This window comes from Pygocentrus nattereri, chromosome 10, assembly GCF_015220715.1.
Source record: "Pygocentrus nattereri isolate fPygNat1 chromosome 10, fPygNat1.pri, whole genome shotgun sequence".
Taxonomy (NCBI): Eukaryota; Metazoa; Chordata; class Actinopteri; order Characiformes; family Serrasalmidae; genus Pygocentrus; species Pygocentrus nattereri.
This window is the reverse complement of record NC_051220.1, coordinates 9,176,780-9,199,000: the sequence shown is the minus strand read 5'-3', so window position 1 is coordinate 9,199,000 and position 22,221 is coordinate 9,176,780. Positions and strand designations below refer to the sequence as shown.

At 39.8% G+C, this 22,221-nt stretch overlaps 1 protein-coding gene across 5 annotated transcripts in view; it reads left to right on the top strand.

The window, feature by feature from the left end:
* The window catches only part of ehbp1 (EH domain binding protein 1), a 245,448-nt gene that overhangs the window by 61,428 nt on the left and 161,799 nt on the right, over positions 1-22,221 (top strand). For 4 of the 5 annotated variants that reach the window (XM_017704981.2, XM_017704979.2, XM_017704978.2 and 1 more), the window contains exons 6-9: positions 11,063-11,244; positions 16,640-16,779; positions 19,568-19,651; positions 21,970-22,095. In XM_017704981.2, coding sequence (XP_017560470.1) covers positions 11,063-11,244; positions 16,640-16,779; positions 19,568-19,651; positions 21,970-22,095 — 532 coding nt within the window. The remainder of the gene's footprint in view (positions 1-11,062; positions 11,245-16,639; positions 16,780-19,567; positions 19,652-21,969; positions 22,096-22,221) is intronic. The other variant, XM_017704980.2, reaches the window with a different exon arrangement.

The window sequence follows — 22,221 nt, the reverse complement described above, 5'->3', positions numbered from 1 at the left end:
CTGTATGTTAACAACTTTTTGCTTACCATACCAAGGCCGAAAGGTCAATGCGTATAAAATTCTGCTTTTGACTTCTCCTCAACAATTATTATAAGCAGAGGCCATTCTAAAAACTCAATACATCGTTTATGTTCTACCTGCTCTCAGGTCTGTACTCACTACATAAGGCTTGTTGTGCTTGGACCCCAGTAGTTACCACTTGCAATGCAGTTTGTAGGTGGTTGTTTAGCTCTAAGCAGATAGTCCGCACAAGTCAGTATGTTCTACATCAAATTTAGACAACTACAGAGTGCAGTCTCTTATGCAGTGTTATTAGAGATAGAAATATGTAGAAACATCATCATGCTTGAAACTTTTTCACATATATTAAACTACTATATGTGTATCTGAATGACCATGATCTACTGCTGTGGAAGGTGATTGTTGATCAAAATTAAACCTCATTTTCAGCAGCATTTAAGACAGCAAATTTCACTGAAATGGGGAAAAAAGTCACATAACTTGTTACCACTTTAAGACCATAATGACCACAAGATTTCCCTTCTTTTTTAATAAATAAAAACTTTCAAATATGTGGTGTTACATTGCTGATTTTAACAGATTCTTTTATGCCACTTACAGATACTTACAGATGCTTTTGTCGTCATTCTTTTCTAACTTCTTTTTGAGTTGTGGAACTGTCTTGCACTTTAATGCACTCTGTCTGCCGCTGTGGTATAATTCTAATATCTGTAGGAAATAAGGATTACGGGAACATTTCAGTCGATAAAGCTCTCTTTAAGTAAAACGTTTGCATCCTTTTTTTTTTTTAGACCATAGAAAATTAAATTGACTGATATTATTAGTGATTTGGGATTTCCAGCTCCTTAAAATCATTATTGTTGTCAAATTTAATATCAGTCAGACCCTTCACTAAACATAGAAATGGTCATTATTTCCTTCACTGTAAATCTGGGGCAGTTTACGCTGAAGAGCAATTAAATAGAGACGCATACGTTGTACCTGTACCTAGTGGCCAAATTATCTGAAACACCATCCTTATAGAGAGACTGTATTAGTGTACAGCTGCAGGTTGTATTTGTAGCACAACACCAGTACATCAGCAATGGGCTCCAGCCTCCAACTGTGCACCAGTGTGTAAGGGAGGGGTTTCTGCTAAAGTGGCCACTGTGTGTGTGAGGGGCGTGATAGAGTTGTTTCCTTTCTGGCACTTTCTCTAATTAATGTACTGATGAAAGAGAAGGAGGAGGTCAGGCCCTGCTCCTGCTCCTGCCCCGTCTTGATATTTGTGTGTGTGTGTGTGTGTGTGTTTTGAGGGGGGGTGGATTCCCCACAGTTTTGACCCTCACCCCCTGTACTGGCACCAGCTGTGGATCAATACTTGGACAGCTGGGATACCCTCCCCTAAAGTGTCAGACTCACACACACACACACACACACACACACACACACACACACCTGCCCTCACTTCTGAAGAGTGCAGAGCACCACTTACCCCCCATCTCTTCTCTTCCACTCTGTGCAATTGGCCTGGTGCTAAATGTTAACAAGAGGAAGAAGGAGAGGCCAAAACAAACCGTCCAATTCTGTCTGTATGGAAGAATCCCCCCCCCCCACCCCCACCCCCCATCCCCACCCCCCCTTTGGTTTCTGAATGGCTCGGCGTTTGTCACCTGCCTTGTTTCACAGCCGGATTAGGAGCATGTTAGCAAAACAAACTCAGCAATCGCAGGTCATTGGCTATAATCCTTAACGTTAAGACAGCAGCGATAAGCTGTAAACGCTCAAAACACCTCACACGTATGACTAAAAGGAATAGTTTGTGGAAAAAAAATACCCGCACCATTCCCACCACCCCCCTCTTACCCCAAATGGTCAGCCAAGACATGCTTGATGTCTGAAGTTTGCTTTTTAAATTTAAAACTGACACTACAAAGATAATGTAGCTTACATCTTTAGAACTGGCTGTTATCTATAAAAATGAACCAAAATACATTACATAGCTAGAACAGCAGTAGCAGCCACCTGACAACATGGAATTATGTCTTGTTCATTTTTATAGATAAATTTGTTTTAGAGCAGCAAATATTGGTGTTGTGATTGCAGTGGAAATATGAAACCACATGTTTAATAGTACATTAAAAGTGATCCATTAGCTTCACTTAATCAGAACTTAAATCAAAGAATTTATCCAAACCCTCAGGGGCAGCTCCCTTAGGACTGGAGCACTATTCCACCTGCCTCAGTGTAGTACAGAAGTCATCAGCACTCTTAGCCCTGCGGTTTGGTTTTGAACTTCCTTACAGAGGCTTTAGGGCAGCGTTAAATGGCTGCAAAACTGCACCGTTTAGAGAGTTTGCCTTTTCCTAGGCACCTGATTTGACTGCTCAGTTATAATATCATGTTGTATGATGTGTGTTAGCACAGGTAGAATGCTGAACTGTGCTGTCTCCCTATATTTATGTTTCTAAATGGTATTAAAGCTGGTTAGCTTAGCTAGAACTCTAGTTAAGTTATAGCTCAGTTAAGACAGAACGTGGTCCAGTTAGTCTACAGCACATGTCAGGCTCCAGTCCTCATGGGCCAAAACACTGCAAACTCATCAGACACACCTGATTCAGCTCATGAACTAATTAGCAAGGCCTTCATAAACAAAGTTCAGAGCGTTAGATGAGGGTAAACACTAATAACCGCAGCACGTTTGGCCCGGAAGGTCCCCAGTTTGATGTACCTGCTCTAGAGAGAGCCAGTTAAGATTATGTTTGGCATATGTGATATGCCAAATGTGGTGTAGCATGGTGAGTAATACTGCTGCTGTCCACACACCAATAAGAGTCCCTGGGCAAGACCTTTTTTAACATAATTAAACTGTAAGGCATTCTGGATAAGAGCATCTGCAAGTTGTACAAATGTAAATGTTTTACACTTTAGAGATGTGAGTGTATGAAACTGTAGCTGTGGTGGTCATAGTATGAAGGGGGGGGGGCACTTTAGACTTTCCTAGTTACTTAGATACAGTGATGAGTAACATATGTAAACATATTCTTTAATTATCGCGTTGTCTTCTTGCCATTGTCCCAAGTTGAATCTGCAGCCACAGTGCCCCATCCACCGGGCACGAGGGGTCAGTGAGTGGTTCATTGAGTATGAAAATGGTTACAGAGACTTGTAGACTGAGCTAAAGTGTATTGAAGCTGTTCTGGCAGTTCTGGTCCAACACCTTAGACACAATCCTATTTCTTTTTTGGACTCCTACCCCTTGTTTTTTAGTGCCACCTTGCCCCTTGGAACTGAGATACAAGTTGTAGTGGTTGAATTCTTCCCTACAAAATGGGACCCTGAAATAATAAGAGCATTACTTCATTAACAGCTTCTAGTGCTGCTCTGTAGGTGACCCTGCCAGTCTGCAGTGACAGCAGAGGAGGGTAGAGTTCAGCTCCTCACTGCTGGGCTTTAGTTGCATATAGGGAACCATATGCCTTCAAAGAGGGGCAATTCTTTATCACCACCCACCGCTAATTCTGCAGTGATATGAAGCTAATGTCAGATATTCACCAGCTTCCTGTTCAAAATTTTCACGGTCCACCTTAAATGGAGCAGCAGTTACATTCTGACCCTTCAGACAGTCTGTGTTAGTACATGCTGTTGCATCGGTCAGTGTTTACCCTTGCACTAATGCAGCTTTTCATTGTACACTGATAACAGTGGACAGTGTGCTTGATAATTAATCATGATTTTTTGCCTTATCTGCTTTGTTATTGGGTGTTTTCCTCAGTGTGTCCATTACAGATGAACTGCTGAAAGCACAGACCATAGAAATCACATCAAATACAAGTAATTTTTCTGGCGGTTGTTTGTGTCAGTGAAGCTATCACCTTGGAAACGTTTGGATTGAATTGATTGCTGTGAGGTTGAAGTAGCACAGCTTGGCAGGTAGGGGGCAGCATTCAGCTGACCTGGCGGCCCTTGTCTCCCCTCGCAGCGAGGTATTTAGCAATTCAGAGGACACAATGCGAGTGCATTGATAGTCATATCCCTGTGATAAATTAAAAGTGCCTCATTGTCCCTTTTCATTTTACACATTGTCACAACCCCCGGCCCCCTTAATCTCGTCTGCTGATTGACACTGGCAGCCGGGGAAAAGAGCATATTTTTTTTTTTTATTGTTTGCGCTAGTCAAATCTGTTAAAGCTAATTCTTTCTGCGGGTATTTGCATATTCTTAAGTATTTCTTCAGAGAGAGGGGCCCTAAATCCCTTCTTAAGTGTTTGATGCATTTTGAAAAATTCATTCATAAAGTATCTACATGCGCTATTAGCTTGGTATAATGCCACGGCATAATCTGCTTGATAAGAAGGGGAGTGGGGTTTTTGGTGAAGGGGGGGGGGTGGATTCGGGCACAGTTTTCTTCTGGGATGACATGCTATATTTCCGACCGATTCAACAGGGGGCTCAAATGTCAACACAAATGTCAAGAGCCGTCGTGTCTGCGAACTGGGGTTTTGAATCTTGGATGCAGGAGTGTTTTTTTTTTTTTTTTCTTTTTTTTTTTCCCCCCTTTCTTTCTCCTTTTGCTTTTATCATTTTCATTTATTGAAGGGGTCCGTTGAGCCTCTTATCCAGGCATGGCTGGGGATTGGATGTCTGGGTAATTTGTCTGCTCCCGTTGATGGGGTAGGTGAGGTTGAGTTGGCACAAAAGTGCCCAGGTGTTTGGCCTCCTCCCATTGCATTTGACTATAGCACGTTTGAAGAAAGTGAGAAGGGATAGAAGCAGAAAAAGAGGCTGTTGTTTGCTGTTCTGATGATAAGGCCAGTGTTTGGGTGTTCCCGACCTGCTTTTCCACTGTGTTCATTTAATTCTGAAAGGGAGCCGCACCAAGGACTTGTGGGATATCAGGTGCTGGACTCGTGTGAGAGGAGTGTGTAGCAGGGATGGGACGATACGAGCGTTTATTCTCGTATATCGGAGAGCAAAATTAACACCACGTTCCTTTTTATCGCAAAATTGTAGGAAGGAGTGAAGCTAAATGGGGCCTGATCGATTCTGAACGTTTAAAGGCCGATACTAATGAAAGTTATAAGGGGGTAAAAATTCAGATGACTGGTATATCAATTTAAACTTCGGTTTTATTAGCTAGACAGTGCTTTACTGGCACATGTTTCAGTTCTCCGTGGTCAACTTTCTGAAATAACTCTGAAATAACAAACACTGTGTTGAAAATCCCAAGTATTCTTCACTGTTGTGGATTCAGGAGTTATTGTTCTGTGACTATTGTTCTATTCACTTGGTAAAGGTGAGGTTTGGATACGTTTGACATTTTTATTTTAACCATGATGTTTTGTGCTTAGATTGGCCTGTTCTGTCTGTTTTGCTCTCACATCGTCAAACAGCAGGGTTAACTCATTCAGCTCCCGCAGACCAAAATTGGCATTCAGTTTGGGCTGCTAGGAAGGTACCCTGACCCAGGACCCCTGACCCAATGAGAGAACAAACTCTGTATCGTCAATTAGCATTTTGTCTTTTTAATTTTTTTACATAATTTGAAAATTCCAGCTGCTCTGTGGTAAGAAATTTCATGATCAGCTGATAGAAATGGTCCATATTTACTTGAGGGGAGGTTTGATCTTCCATTTACCCCTGTTCATACAAGGTTTTGAATCAGTCCATATCGGCTGATGTTATCGGACGACTGATATATCGGCTGGGCTTTAACGCTGAATTTATTTGCTACTACTGAGAAGCTACAGTTTTTTAAAAATGGTTTTATTTACATATGAACGTGCATTCTGACCTAATTTTAATGTTCAGTATCTGAGTTTGTGAGTGCCTATCCATGCATGTAAGTGCATATAAGCTGAACATAATGTAGAACTGAATGCTAACATTTTTAAGAGTCAGCGCTGGTGTTGCAAAACAATATAGAAGCATGTTTTATTATTAAAAAAACAACAGCTGATAGAAAAATGGGTAACGTCATAATGTATTTACATTGTTAGCTAAAGTAACAGCTAGAGTAGTTAGCCTGGTTAGTGTTACAGCTGTGCTATCATTGCCTTCTCAGTCATGTCTGTGGCAGGCTACTCATGTTCTGGAGCAACAGAATGACATAACATTGCAAACAGGAGCAAAACCATAATTTTGCTGAATTGTTGGTCTGTTATTCTATGATGAAGCCCACTTGCCCTAACTGTTTGCCTGCATACTGTCAATCAGATTCAGTTCTGGTTATGTGTGATAAATGGATTCACAAATGACTGGCGGTTTTGTGCAGAATTCTGATTTTAATGTTTGTATGTGCTCTTCACCTCTTGTAAATGCAGTTTGTTCAAGCGTATGAAGGGTTATTTTCACATTTTGTGAGTTAGGACTAGCATTAAGGCTAGCACAGGCTTCCTCTGGGTTCCGTGAAGCTCCACTGTATCTTTTCAAACTGCCGCTCACGCGAGGTCAATCGTGCTGTCTTGGACTCCCGGCCATGGATGGCTGTAGAATCAACCAGGGATCAAACTCGCAATTTCTCTGATGACAGGGCTATTGCTTAGATGGTTGTGCCATTCAGGAGCCTTTTAAAATTTGGAAAGGGACAACAGATGAAAGTTAGTCTATTTGGGTTACTTTGGCTCATTTACAGTTCTGTCGATACTGTTTATAAACAAGTACTGTCCTTGACAAATGAATGTATATGAAAAAACAAAAAAAACTGAATATAATCAAAATGGTAATTTCATTATTCGAATACTGGCACCTTGAATGGCTAACGGAGCACTCGAGTACTTGTCACTACTGTTATGGTCAGAAGGAAAAGAAGTGAAAGAAAGTTGCTTGGAGTTCTCGTATGTGGGTAGCCCTTGGCCTCTGTGTGTGTGTGTGTGTGTGTGTGTGTGTGTGTGTGTGTGTGTGTGTGTGTGTGTGTTGAGGTGTATCTGACTGTTTCGGCTCTCTGCATCTCGATCTCCTTCAGACAGCCATGATAACGTCCTCTCTTTACCTTCAGGAATAAAACACCACACACCCCTCTCTCAGACAGATGGATATCTACACACACACACACACGCACGCACACACATGCACACTCAGTTTATATACACACACATGCTCAGCCGCCAGCGAGATGCAGATCACAGATCCATACATACACACACACACACACACACAGGAATATGTATCTGAGATGAGGCTGATAAGTGAGAGTGGGATATGCACACTATTGTACTCAGAAGGAGGATCTGGACTGGCCTGGCTGGAATGCTGGGACAGTACCAGGTGATAAACCAATTGAAATTCCTCTACAAACTTGAATGCTACATTATTATTATTATTATTATTATTATTATTATTATTATTATTATTATTATTATTATTATTATTATTTGTCCTCATTAAGGTCCACTTTGGGAATGTGTACAGATTCTCAAGTACTGTGTTAGCCATTTAAGGTGCCAGTGTTCAGACACTGAAGTCACTGTTTGGTCATTCCTTACATACATCACTGGTGGGCGAGGAAACATACTGGCTTTACATCGTTATGATCACATTTTGCTTCTCCAGAGGACGAGTGCTTGACTGTAAGCATGTTTCCAAAGCTGTGTTGTTAAGGATGTGACTGAGAAAGGCAGAGACTGTGCGTCTTTATCGTTATCATGGTTAAATAAGGTGCTCTAGCTGATGTTAGCTGTGTTTAGAAACAGTGAAAATGTGTTTTCTGAAAAAATATGTTCACGTATCGTCCACTGAGATGATGAACACTTGTAAGAAGATGTAGGGTCTCCATCAATATTCAGTGTTGTACAGTTTAGCTCATTAACATTTTCACCAGTAACACTGTCGCCATAGAAACGTTTCCTTGGCCGCATGCTGCTGTTGGTTATGTACTGCAGTGAGGTTTTTTCCAATGCCAACATGTAAACGCAGCATTTGGGAGCAGTATTAATGCAGGTTTCTCTAAGCTGTGTTTGATATTGTGCACAATAAAAATGTTTCACACAAACTTCAGAATAATAAGCCATTAAAAATACAAAAATAGGTTCACCTAAGCTTCTAAATCAGTTGTGTTTGGAGGCAGTTTTACATTTTCCATTTATTCCTCTAGGTGTGTGATTTCATCAGGCTGAGGTCCTGCTGTTATTTTTGAAAGATTAAGGGTAAGGAGTACGGTATGTTGCCCAGTTAAACTGCCTGTGCTTTAGTCTGTTAGAGAATTCTTTACAACAGTTTGAGCTGAGTGTGAAGAGACAGGCAAACAGTTAGCGCCATGCTAAATGGTGTACACAAGCTTCCAGTATTTGGCTACATTAGCTTCAAAGCTAAAGAACCAAACTTCAGACACCAAACATGTTCTGGCTGATCAAATCCATGTAAGGGGGGGAACTAAATCAGACATTTTTTCTGCCAAACTGTGGCTTTAAGGTTGAGGTTCTGCTTTGCACCTGCCTGTGTGAACAGCCCCTACCAGAGCCATGCCAGCAGAGAGCGAAGGCTACATGCATTCATTTCAGAGGAGCTGGCAGGGAGATGGGTAAGCATGCGTGGTTTTTGGTGCTGAAAAAGCGCCTCTGATCACACGTTATCCTGCCTCCAGATTTCAGCCGCCGCACCGTCCCGCAACACACACATCCTGCTGAAAAGAGAGAGAGAATGGCACGTGCCCTGTATCAACACAGCGAGCGCCTCAGCAAATCCGTGATATGCTGTCAGCAAGCCGAGAAAATGCCCCCAAGGACAGAAAAAGACTAAATGTGTCTTTTTTTTTTTTGGGGGGTAGTGGGGGGGTGTTGGGACCTTCCCCAACTGTTCATGTCCCCTATCAGAGCGCACAGAGAAAGCCTTCCTCCCTCTGGCCTTTTCACAGGGGCTTTTTGCAGGCTATTAGGCCCAAACTGTGGAATTGGTTTCTGCTTTATGTGTGCTTGGCACATGATTTGCCTCGGGATCAAACAGCCTCCTTTTCCCTCCGAAATGGGTCCAAATGACATTACACACAGAGTTAAAAGACCCTGTTCTGTCTGGAAATGGGTTTGGTGTTCAAAAATCAAAATGTATCACTCGCTGCCCGTGCTGTACAGTCCATACGTGGAAGCTTTAAACCATTTTGAATTCACCATGGTTGTGATGTTGCAACCATACTACTGCCCATTCAGTCTGTAGTGCTTTAGCTCCGCCCATTCATGTTGAAGTTATGAGGAGTGAGCCAGTGTGGATTGCTCTATGACGAGGCATGATGCAAGGCAGCCAATCGGAGCAGCATTTGTTTACATATAACAGTCTGAAAGGCAGAGTAACAGAATCAGTTTAATTCTGAGGGATAAAGAGAGATTGGAAAATGGATATGTATTAACCTTACAGGTGGAAATGAGGGCAGTGTTTGAGGACTGAGGTCAGTTCAGGATGTAACTTGTGGACAAATTAAGCTTCACGAGTCAAAGTTATTACCATGTTATAACTTGTTTTATTTATATAAACATATTATGTATGTATGTATGTATGTAGAGCACCTTTTGACCTTTACATTATGTGTAAATTTCATGATGAACGCACCAAAAGAAAATGACATAGAAAGAATTCTGGTTCCATTGAGTTACATTAAAAGTAAAGTAGGTTTTTCCTTTTCCTGTAAAGTTACCATTTTGGAGATACAAGGTTTTATTCCAACAGCAGCGAATCGAGATCTATCTCTCTCTCTCTCTTTGTGTATGTGTATGTGTGTGTGTGTGTGTGTGTGTATATGTATATATATATATATATATATATATATATATATATATATATATATATATATATATAAAACATAAGGCTAAACTCTAATTTGTTTATGTAATAACATAAATAATGACTACATAAATCAAGCATTAATTAACTGAAGGCTTACTTTGTCCAAAGCCCGCTAAGCATTTTTCTTAATTTTTGTTTTAGGCATATGTTTGTTTGTTTGTCATAGTTGTTTCGGGCCTTTAAAGCTGGGTGACTGTACTGTTATTTCGCTCATCGGTCCAAAATCTGCCTGACACATTCCTTCCTGATTCCCATGAGCATTCCTGCTGTTTGAGCTACAGGGGGCGCCATTGACCACAGTGCTGCTGCTCATGACTGATACAGATTCTGATGTCGAAATGCTTTATCTTCTGTCTGATAAGCATAGATTTAGTTCTGAACTGTATTTAACTCATTTCCTTTGAATGAAACTTCATATTTAATATACAATACAGTTTTGATGAAGCCATTTAAGTGAAATTTAGAAATGAAAGTCTGCTTGAAATTCCAGGCCACGATCTTTTATATCTTTTTGTAGAAGATTTGATCTGTCAATTCTTAATTCATCAGCTTAGGTGTGTTTGTAATGCATTGTCTGTGTGTCTGTGTTATATCACTGTAGCTCTTCTCTATATTGTTTACTGTTCTGAAATGACAGTGAGGGTTTATTTTTGTCTTTCCTCAAGCTTTTGTTCTTCTTCATGCTGCTATGAGCTGGCGTGGGCATATAAATATCTACTGTGTTCCACAAAGCATGGATTTTTCCACTTTTACACAGCTGCAGGAGAAACTTTGTTTCTGTTGTTTTATTTTTACTTTATTGTCCTCATTTAGCTTTGTTTAAAAGAAACAAAGCCAATTCACACAATTTTCTGATGTAGTTGATCAGACAGGACACAATTGTAGTTTCTAACAAAACTAGAAGTCACTGGTCACCCAAATAGCCCAAATCGTTTATGTACAAATAACTGACCAAAACGTCTCTTAAACCACATCCAGGTCTTCAGTAAGATCACATAGACTTGTATATGTGGTTTAGGATAACTGTGAACTTGAAACAGTCGTAAACATTAGTTAAAGGACTGATCATGGATCAGATTGCTCTAATGTCGCACAAGCTGGTTCTAGATAAGAACTGTCTTGGAATTGCTCCATTTTTAATTGTTGTTTCTTTTGCTTCTGATTCAAATTGAAATGGTTTATAAACATGAGTTGGTATTAACAGCTGTTAAATCAATGAGAATAATGCTAATACTAATTCTCTGTCTCTCTCTCTGTCTCTCTCTCTCTCTCTCTCTCTCACTCACTGTAGGAGTCTCCCTCAGGTCGTAGAAAGGCACTGGCCACCAGCAGTATTAACATGAAACAGTACGCCAGCCCGATGCCCACACAGACGGACGTGAAACTCAAGTTTAAACCGCTTTCCAAAAAGGTGGTGGCTGCAGCGCTGCAGTTTTCACTGAGCTGCATCTTCCTCAGAGAAGGAAAAGCAACGTAAGAAACGCACCACACACGTCCACCCACGACCTCTCAGCACACTCAGCAGCCACTTTTAGTGGGAAAACCCACTATTGTAGCTGTACTTTGCTGGTGTGCAGTTAGAGACTGTAGCTTGTCCTCTGATTCTTCATCAGTGGCTCTTGTCTGGTTGTTTCTGAGTGGGCGGTCCACTCTCAACCTAGCAGTGATACTGACGTGTTTATGCATCATGAGGGAGTTACGGCTTTGCTGTGAGTGCAACGCCACCCAAATAATATCTGGACAACAGCGCTCTTGTGGTCAGAAACTGGTCGGTGATGAATGGGGTAGAGTGAGGGAGCAGTAAATGAGCTATAGTCTGTAATTGTGGAGCTGTTTTTTAGCTGAACTATCTATATCGTTCATGAAGTGGTCCGTTTTTGTTTGTAAGAAGTTTTTCAAAATTTTTCCCCCTTTTCTTTATTTTAATTTCACTTTTCTTGTCTCTCCCATTCATTTATGCGTTTTTCCAAGTATTTTGTGCGTTTTTGCCTCCCTCTGTAATTCTCCCACGTTCCTTTTCTCTCCCTGTTGCCCCCTGCTCTCCCTCTCTCCATGTGACATTCCTCACATTCCCAGCATTCTGCATCTATCACTTCTTATTTCTCTCTCTCTCTCTCTCTCTCTCTCTCTCTCTCTCTCTCTCTCTCACTCTCTCTCTCTCTTTCTCTCTACCTCTCTCTCTCTCTCTCTATCTATCTCTCTCTCTCTCTCTCTCTCTCTCTCTCTATCTATCTCTCTCTCTCTCTCTCTCTACCCCTCTCTCTACCTCTCTCTCTCTCTCTCTCTCTCTCTCTCTACCTCTCTCTCTACCTCTCTCTCTCTCTCTACCTCTCTCTCTCTCTCTCTCTACCTCTCTCTCTACCTCTCTCTCTCTCTCTCTCTCTACCCCTCTCTCTCTCTCTCTCTCTCTCTCTCTACCCCTCTCTCTCTCTCTCTCTCTCTCTCTCTCTACCCCTCTCTCTCTCTCTCTCTCTACCTCTCTCTCTACCTCTCTCTCTCTCTACCTCTCTCTCTACCTCTCTCTCTCGCTCTCTCCCTCTCTCTCTCGCTCTCTCTACCCCTCTCTCTCTCTCTCTGCGTTTCTGTGATACTTGACATATTGCAAGACATTCCACTATGATGCATCACAATATCTGTGTGAGTGAAGAAAATAAAGTGCTCCTAAATAGGCAGACAGCAGGAATGTTGTTTTTGTTAGTGTCAGTTTCAGAGAATTTAACAACCAATATAAAGCAATTTACAGCAAAGCACATAGTTTAGCTTCATGCCTCTTTAACGCACTACGTGCGTCGTCATTCCAGTGTAAAACTACCTGAAAGGAGAACAGTTAAAGTCTGGGGTTAAAAGGTCTAAAGATGGAGCACAACTGTACCTCACTAAAATCTATAAAGCTATAAAAATAAAATAAACGCAGAGGAAGACTTAGTATTTTTGGTACCATTTAGGGATGTAAAAGGTGGTTTTGCTTTACAAACTGTATTATTTACAGACTGACTTTGATTTGGCAACGTTAGCTGCTTTCCAGCCAGATCAGGATGGTGATGAAGGTGGCTATGCATGTTCGTTGTGTTGCCTGTGTACTTTATTTTAACGTGACAGTTCTTTAAAAGTCGCAAAGCCTTTGTTTCATTTGTTCCTTCAGTACTGTAAATCAAGAAAGAGTGATGAAGTCATGAAGGAGTGAATGTGGCTGATCAGATTGGAGGGGAGTCCGTTTAGAGCGTTTACACTGCGTGCATTTTCCAATAAATGAATCAATATTTGGTGCCAGAAACATATCACAAAAGACAATGATAAGATATGTTGCTGTATTGATATTTTATGCTCTGTTTTCTCTGCAGCGGGATATAATCCGATTTTCTCATTTTACTGCCTAAGACTATACCTAAATGTCGTGAACTCTTTTCACGAGATGATTTTTTACATATTTAACGCTCTAGAAACTTCATCATGTGCAATGCGCTATTTTCTAACGCTGAAATTGCGGGAAGAAGATGAAGAGGAAGAAGAAATGGAGTTGTGTAAAAGGTCACAAGGTCCTTGTTTTTCTTTTAGCCAGTGAGACTCAGCAAACAGCAGAAGCGTTCCACCTGCTCACAGAAGCTGAAGCTCTAGGTTCAACTCAAGGCTCTGGGTTAGCTCTAGATCTCTGAGCACGGAGATCAGTGAACAAACTACAGGAGTAAAACATGAACGTTTGGGCCGCCACTGGGTTTTATAACACACGTCCCTAACCTAATAATAGCTCAGCTAGTTTGCATTGAAGTCGCTGTAGTTGCTGAATAAGCCTTAGTATGTAATAAACCTGAGATTTTAAGGGTTTAAACCCAAGTCATTAACTGAGATAGCAGTTTTTGAATATTTTGAATATATACAAAATCATCATCCCAAAACCGTAACCCCTAAATTTAAAATTTTAAATAATGCTTTACAATTTGTTTTTTTAATAAAAAATTTTTTTTTATGTGATGTTGAACAATTTAGATTTACCATGAGTTTAATTTTTCAATAGAAAAACGTTTTTAAAAAAGTGCTGTTTTGTGTTTTCATGAAAAATATTATGATTTTATGAGTGTAAAGCTGTTCAGAGCTGTGTTTGCGAGTCGTGCAGTGAGCAGTGTTTTTGGGCAAAATGAGCTGAGGTTTTGGTCGCTACTGAAACATTTGCAGCTCTGACTTTCTCCAGTAGAATAATCTATGTATATAATATTGGACTTAAATGGGCGACCAGGCACTTTCTCAAAGGAATAATTCAGCAAAACCAGTTAGCACGAGATGCTAGCATCCATTCATCGTTAGTTGCGTCAGTGTCTTTGGCCGAACTGTCCCAGATGAGGTTGACGAGACTGCGATCGTGATGTTTTTGAGACCCCCCCCCACCCCCCCGCATTGGGCATTCACCCTGGCCCTCTCCCTGTCCTCTGAATGTGGTTCAGAAATGAAAGGGAATTGAAGAAGCCGATAACTATACGTCCTACAAGACTCTTCAGCCTCCCTCTCTCTCTCTCTTTCTTTCTCTTTGACATTCATTTCACAGGGAAGCCAACAAACAGCAGCCAGATGAAATATTTCCAGCCACTGGCCTCGAAAAGTGATAATATCCTTCACCCGGCCAGCTCACAACATCCGCATCCCCTTCTTTATATATATATATATATATATATATATATATATATATATATATATATATATATATATATATATATTTTTTTTTTTTTTTTTCTGAGCGAACCCACGTCTGAAGAAAAGTGAGTGTGAGAGGAATATATAAGGCGTGGGTGTGTCTTTTGTGTTATCTGCGTCGCGAGTGTGTGTGCGCGCCTTTTGTGCGATTGGGTTATGGAGGTGGAAGTGTGTAACCCCTCTTAACCCGCGGGAATGATGTCACGGGCGCACAAATAAACTCCATTACATACGTTCCAATAAGCTCCGCCGCGGCCACAGAAAGGTTGGAGCGCATTCATGAAGGGGTGATGGAGAAAGAGAGAGGGAGAACGAGGGGTCGGGAATGAGAATAAGATGGGGGGAGATGGAGAGAGAATGGAAAAAAGACAGAGAGAGGGAGAAAAAGAGAGAGAGAGAGAGAGCGCTAGCGTCAGCGCTAATCCCGTAGTGTTATCTCCAGCCTGTAGTAGTGGAGGAAGCTGAGGCAGAAGTGTTCAGACTGGAGCCTCTCATGAGGAAGAACATGAAAGACAAACTGTTAACATTTGTTTTCTCTCTCTCTCTCTCTCTCTCTCTCTCTCTCTCTCTCTCTCTCTCTCTCTCTCTCTCTCTCTCTCTCTCTCTCTCTCTCTCTCTCTCTCTCTCTCTCGTATATACACAATGCTATCATTGTCATATCCAGCTATGTTCTCTCTCCTTATATTATTGTATGCGCTGGCACATATTCCACCTCCAAATGTAGTTGATCTAGCATCTCCTTTTTACTTTAGGTTTGCTTTTCATCTCCTTAAACGACAGGCTTATTAATTAGTAATTAATAAAGCAATAAGCCATGAGAGGCTGTGTGTTACTGCGATTTTATCACAGGGAAGGGTGTTCTTAGGCACGTTAGGAAGTGGAGTGAAACTCCCTACATGTGGTAAAATTCCTGTAGCTTATTGTTTTTATAAAACATAATAAAATACGCCATTTTTCAGAAAATAATGTATTATTATTAATAATAATCAACATAAACAAGTATCCACCATGAAATGTAGTTTTTTTTTAGATTTTAGCATCGTTGCCAAGCAACCATGGACCACTGAATGCGGCCACCATTTGGTCACCCATTGCTTTATTTGCGGGCATTTCATTAAATTTGCAACTTTTTCTTGTATAATAATGAACATGTAATAGCACGCTGTTTAATGCAAAACCCTCTATAAGTACTTTTTGGTCACCAATCCAGCAGCACCCTCTTCTCATGCTGGTGCTGAATCTCAAACAGCTCCCTGCTCCCGAACAGTGCACTACGTATGAATTTATACTGGCTCCTTCAGCTGAACAGTACAAAATATAGCTAAGAAATCATCATTTGGGCATTCGACACATCTACACCCAATAAATGATGCACTGTTTGCCAATAGAGGTAAGAATTTCTACATTTTCACAGCTAGCACACTATTTAGGGAGTACGGAGCCGTTTGGGATTCCTGGATTTGATGTGACTTCTGTCTAAAACATGGGCATTTGAAGCTTGTAAGACACTCAAGAAACATTTTTAGCCTTTTATACTGCTGTTTTACAGTGAATCACACTGTAAGTACTTTAATTCAAGTCTATGATGTTAATAATGGAGTATTTTAGCCTGTTAGCTGGCTGAATAGCCTAGTTCTGGTTAAGTCTTCAACCCCTCAGTTTAAACAAAAAACAGGTTCTTTCTTTATCAGTATGCTCAGTGGTCCACGCGAGCAGCATGAGAGTCAAAGATTATTCCATTAACAGCAGATGGGTTTTTCATGCCGTAGCTAAGTGATACACAATTAAGTTGTTTTGAGGTGGTCATAGGTGTGCGGTATATCGTGGGTTCAAACGCAGCTCGGCCAATCAGATTTTAGGACCGGGACTGTTTTATAAGGTTTATTATATAGTAACTACTACACTCAAATAAAAACTGCTCTATGAGCCATTCTGTTGAATTATGTACTTTGTTTCATTTTCATTTATTTTATGTAAACCAGTTAGTTTAAAACAACATTTTTAAATGTTCAGTTTGTAGGTCAAACAACCAGTTTGGTTATTAGTTTTGAGTGTACTATTCAGTATCTACTATGAATTGACTACTATTAATTAACTGTTACTTAGTATCGACTGTGTTATTCAGTATCTGCTATGAATGAACTACTGTAACTAACTATGGGTGTGTATGTATTTTCTGTCACAGGGATGAAGATATGCAGAGTCTGGCCAGTTTGATGAGTATGAAGCAGGCGGACATTGGCAACCTAGACGACTTTGAGGAGGACAACGAAGAAGATGAAGAGAACCGGGTCAACCAGGAGGAGAAAGCAGCCAAGATTACAGGTGAGGATAACAACAGATTTACTGCTGAATTAAAAAAAAAAAAGTCATGCTTAAAGGTTTTGGTGGTGTCCAAATGAGACTCAGACTTTACCGCATAAGTGTATTTTCACATGCAATAAATTTATCTGTGGTTACACAGCAGCTCATCATAAACTAGCAGATAATAGAAATTCTATACTTGGTCACTCTAGTGGACACATTCCAGTAAACATTACCACAGCCACACACTGATAAATAAATAATGTGTAAAATGCTATATTCAGTGGTGCTCTAATATGTTGAGGTTCAGGTAGGTATTGATTTTTCTGATCGATATAATTGCAATATAAATGTGATTATTTTCTATAAGTTAAGCTGTTTTTGCAAGAAAAACGTGTTTTTGTCAGGCTCAAGGCTTGAACACAGTCTGGCGTATTACATTCAATCAGTTCAAGAGCTCTGTGTCATCTTAGCAACCACCTGGGTTACCATGGCAACAGCCTAGCAGCAACTTAGCAACCACCTGGGATTCCAAAACAACTTAAAACAACTTTGTTCGCAAATTTGTTTCGCCTTCTAGTTAAATTTGCAGCTCCTACAGTTGCGGTCTCCACCTGCTGGATATATCACAAACCGGACTCACCAATGCAATTTAAATTATATTTTGTATGGCTTTTAAATGATTTGTTTATTTATTTATTGTTTATTTAAACAAATTTCCCACTTACTAAACTCTGTAAGCCAAAACAATTGTGCTTCTTTTGCGGGTTGCAGGGCGAGACTAAAGTAGCTAACAGGTAATAAAGGTTATACCCCACCTATTAGCACTCTTTAAACTGCATTCACTTATCTCTAATACACATACTTGCATGGTTGCTGAACTGTATGAGGATTGTCACCTATAAACATGGACCAATGTCCTCCGTATAAATAATCAGGTCTGTTAGATGTTTTAATACTGTTTAAGGTTTTATATGCATTTCCGGTTGTATGTAAGCGTTTTTTTTGTTTAAGATGTTTTTTCATGAGGCTGATTTGAAGGGTTTCATGAACTTCTGTTCTTTAAGGAACACTACAGGTGGGTTCTGTGTGTGAATGATTAATTCATTAATGTTTATTTGATGGTGTAGATGAGCAGATGCTTTCTGTTGTCTGTTTCTGTCCTGCCTTTTCTTGAATTTTTAGCTTTACTTCTCTTTATCTTGCCGTTTGTGAAGATGGTGCATTTGTTTGTTCAGGGTATGTGGGTGTGTGTGTGTGTGTGTGTGTGTGTGTGTGTGTGTGTGTGTGTGTGTGTGTGTGTGTGTGTGTGTGTGTGTGTCTCTGCATGTCTGAGATGCCTTACTTGGCATAATCCGCCCCCTCCGTACTCATGGATCCTTGACATTAAGCCCCTGTATACCAAGCTGTGTATATATGTATGCTTCCATATGTGTCTATAGGAATGGTTGAGTTGTTTATTCATTGCATCTCCGTTGTTAGTCTGTCTGTCTCCATAGCGATGCTATCAAGATGTTTGATTCAGATTAGTGTAGCACCAAGAAAAATAAAAGCACCAGAGCTGCTTTTATTTTACCTTCTTGCTGTATTGTAAATAAATCATATATTATTACATATTGATTAAATATTTATACTAGAGCCCAATCAATGTGTTGCCTGACCAATAATATAAGTCGATAGTGATGACCCACAGTATCTGTGTTGTGGTGATAACTACTACTACAGCATTGCCATAGTACAGACTTGTGATTGGAATCAAAGGCTTAAAATGTGTTAAATCACGAATAACAAAAATAGAAAAGAGAGTTTTTATGACGGCAGTGGTTAAAATACAAAACAAAAACAAGAGTTAATAAACAAAAAACAAAGCCACAAAGAATTATGGGTAGTTGGTCTGGGTGATAGGGCAATGTAATTGACAAGTCAATGTTGATGCATCAGGAGTGATCATTACATTCGTTTCTGGAAGAGAACTAAAGAAGACTAATTTTGAACAGCTTGCTAAATAATATTAAACAATATGTAGTTTTTTCAGTTAAAAACGTGTTATTACAGAGCTTATACTTTCTTTGTTTCCCATTTCCCGGAAATCCTGAAGGACTCTATACTATAACAAATTTAATAGTCCCACACAGTCCTCTAATGCAGAGAAGGGAGAGATGGATCCATTTAGTATTAAAGATCACAAAGTTGTCATTTTTCCATTAGTAAGTGCGACTTGCATATTTACATGAATGTTTACATGCATATTTTTGTGTTTTTGTTTTCATTTTTGTTCTATTTTAAACTCAAATCTTTATTTGAGATAGCAGGAAGCTAAATATATACAAATCATCATTTATGTGGTGCTTTCATTAGGTGTCACACACTGTTTGTGTGTGTCATTTAAAGAGAAGATCCTGCCATAAACCAACACCAGTCCACAGATGTGTGTATATATATATATATATAATGTGTATGTGTGTGTGTGTGTGTGTCTAAATGTAAGTATTGTGATATAAATTCCTTGTATATAAATTTATTTATATATAAATTTTACAATATATATATATCCTTGAGTCTTTTCTACAGTTTCTCATTAGGTTTAATGGGATCTTTACCAGCGTTCTCTACAGTGCTCTACAATTTTCTTTGCTTGTTTTTGTTTTTGGACTGTTGCACATTGTGTGTGTATATGTGTGCAGATGTATGAGGTGTGTGTGTGTGGGTGTGTGTGTGTGTGTGTGTGTGGGTGTGTGTGTGGGTGAGTGTATGTGTGAGTGAGTGAGCTATTGATCAGTGTGTGATGCCCTGGCCACTCTGTTTGCAGAGATAGTGAGGCAGTTAAATGCGCTCAGCAGTGTAGATGGCGATGAAGACGACCCAAAGCTCAAACCAGCCTGTTCTCCTGCAGGTTTCTCTCTTCTACTAACACTATACTATCGCTCACCCTCTCACTCACTGTCACTCATTCACTCTTCCCTCACCCGTCACACTCCTTTTTCTTCTTTCTTTCTTTTGTGTCTTTCTCTAACTCACTTCTGTCTGCCTGCCTGCCTCTCTCTCATGCTCCCTCTCACTCACAATCTCTATCTGTCCTTTCTGTCTCTCTTTCTCTCCTTTTTGTTTCCTTTTTTCTTCTGTCTAAGACATTTCTGTCTGCCTCTCTCTCTCTCTCTCTCTCTCTCTCTCTCTCTCTCTCTCTCTCTCTCTCTCTCTCTCTCTCTCTCTCATATTCCTACTCTTTCGCCCCTGCTCCCTCTCTATTTCTCTCTCATACGTTTCTTCTGCCGTGGTCTTTACCATCCTCTTGTACTGTGTTGTGTCTGTGTTGTGTCTGACTCCATTCAGTGCCATGTGAAGTGATTTTGGGTTTGCGTTCTTTTATTTATCCTTCATTTATTCTCTCCTTTGTTGTGGTTTTTGTTTTCAGCTTCATTTTCTGCAGTTTGTAGTGAACCAGGCCTCCACAGATATACAAACACTGCTGACCCACCACGCTGACACCGGCCCCTTTTTTTTGGTGATAATTAAAAAAATTAGGATGATATTTTCAGAATGTATAATCTATATTGAGTGAAACACTATTAAAGCTAACAAGGTCAAGCATTCTGAGTGCTGCTCTCTAAACTAGAAGAACTAGAAAATTACACCAAAGGGCACCTTATGCAGTTTAATAATTGCAAACAAATCTGAAAGCACACTTCCTGAAAGAAAATGTTTGTTTAAAATTTGTATGGATTTTAAACTGCTTTTTTCAAAACAATCCACTGCACCCAGGAAATAAGCATTACAGTTTACTGTCAGGTCCTAGAGACCATGTGTAAAGTACACAAAATAAAATTTAGAAACTCAAAACTAGGTACTCGGCAACAAGGAAACTTTTTTTTATTGAAATAATATCATGGATGTAGTGCATTCACTGAGGTCCAAAAGTCTGAAGTTACATTGAAAATGTGTTTTTTTTTATTTCAACAAATTAAAGTTTTAGCATTTTAAACATTTAAAACAAAGAAAAGTTATAACAAGATGAAATTATCAACGTTCTGCACTGTATGTAGGTCACTGTTGAGATTTTAATTAGAAGTGAAAGAATAGGTGCATTTTCACTGGTGGCCTCACAACTTTGGACCTAGCAAAAAAAATATTACTAAAAATTAAAGGCATTGAAAAGATATTGTCATATAGATGATATATTGTCCACTGAATTCAAATGCAGTGCTGCTGTTATTAATTCCAAGTTAAAAACATTTGTATAGGCTAGAAATGAGGTTTGACTTTAGTTAGTTTTTGTAATTATGCTTTCATTTCATATAGACTGGTATTTCATGTTTTGTATTCTTGTATGGGATTTTGTAACTAAAATGGGAAGTGTGATATAAATAAAGACTTGTTTATATCCTTAAAACACTTACTGTGTAACTGAAAGATGGGAAATGGTGATAACGGCCATCAATCAGTTGATTCCCATGCTGCTCCCGTCAGTCAGAGCCAATTGGGTTCCTCTTTATTTTGATATATTCTATACATAGTTACACATGCTAGTCAAATCTGTTCATATCCGAATACATCAATGTTGAAAAGTGGTTCACTCCAGAATGCAGTGTTTATTTATGGTTTAGTGCTGTGGCTTCATGCTTTGTTCTGTGTACATATATTATTATTATTTTTAATTTAAATTATACATATCTTTTGTGTTTTTATCACTTGTAATCGGTACATCTGTTCAGAGTTGCATTAACTTCCACATTCTTAGAAAAAGATGGTTCCGCAAGGGTTGTTTAGTAAAAACAGTGGGTCTATATAGAACCATCAACACTCATTAAACCATTTACATGCTTAAGTGGTTCTTTGCATTGTGAAATGGTTCTTCAGATTGATGAAGAATGTGTTGTTTATAGAACCTCCTTAAAGTGTTTAGCTGTTACTATGTCAAGCTTGTGACAACAGAAGAAGCATGTTTGGTGCCATGTAGAACCGTATACATGTTTTCCATCAATCTGAGGAACCATTTCACCATGTAAAGAACCACTTAAGCATGTAAGAAGGTTCTATGAGTGTCCATGGTTCTATGTAGATCTGTTATCTGTTCTAAAGAACCCTTGAAGAACCATCTTTTTAAAGAGTGTAGTTAAAGGAATGAAGTAATATTGTTTCCTGTGTGTGTGTGTGTGTGTGTGTGTGTGTGTGTGTGTGTGTGTGTGTGTGTGTATTTCTGTGTGTCTGGTCCAGAGTTGATCAGTAAGCTGAATTTTCTGGAGGAAGACGAGCAGGTTCAGACCCACTCTAGCTCGAACCCCTTCGAGGAGGCCGATGACCCTCTGGCTCTGAACCCGTTCAGTGACCCTGATGAGGAAGGTAAGCAGTGACCTTTGACTGCCTGAACCGAGCACAGGATGGCTTTCTGACCTCGTTAGGGTTTAATGAACGAATTAACCTACATAAAAAGACAGAGAGGAATGTTTGGAATTAAGGAGGATTTAC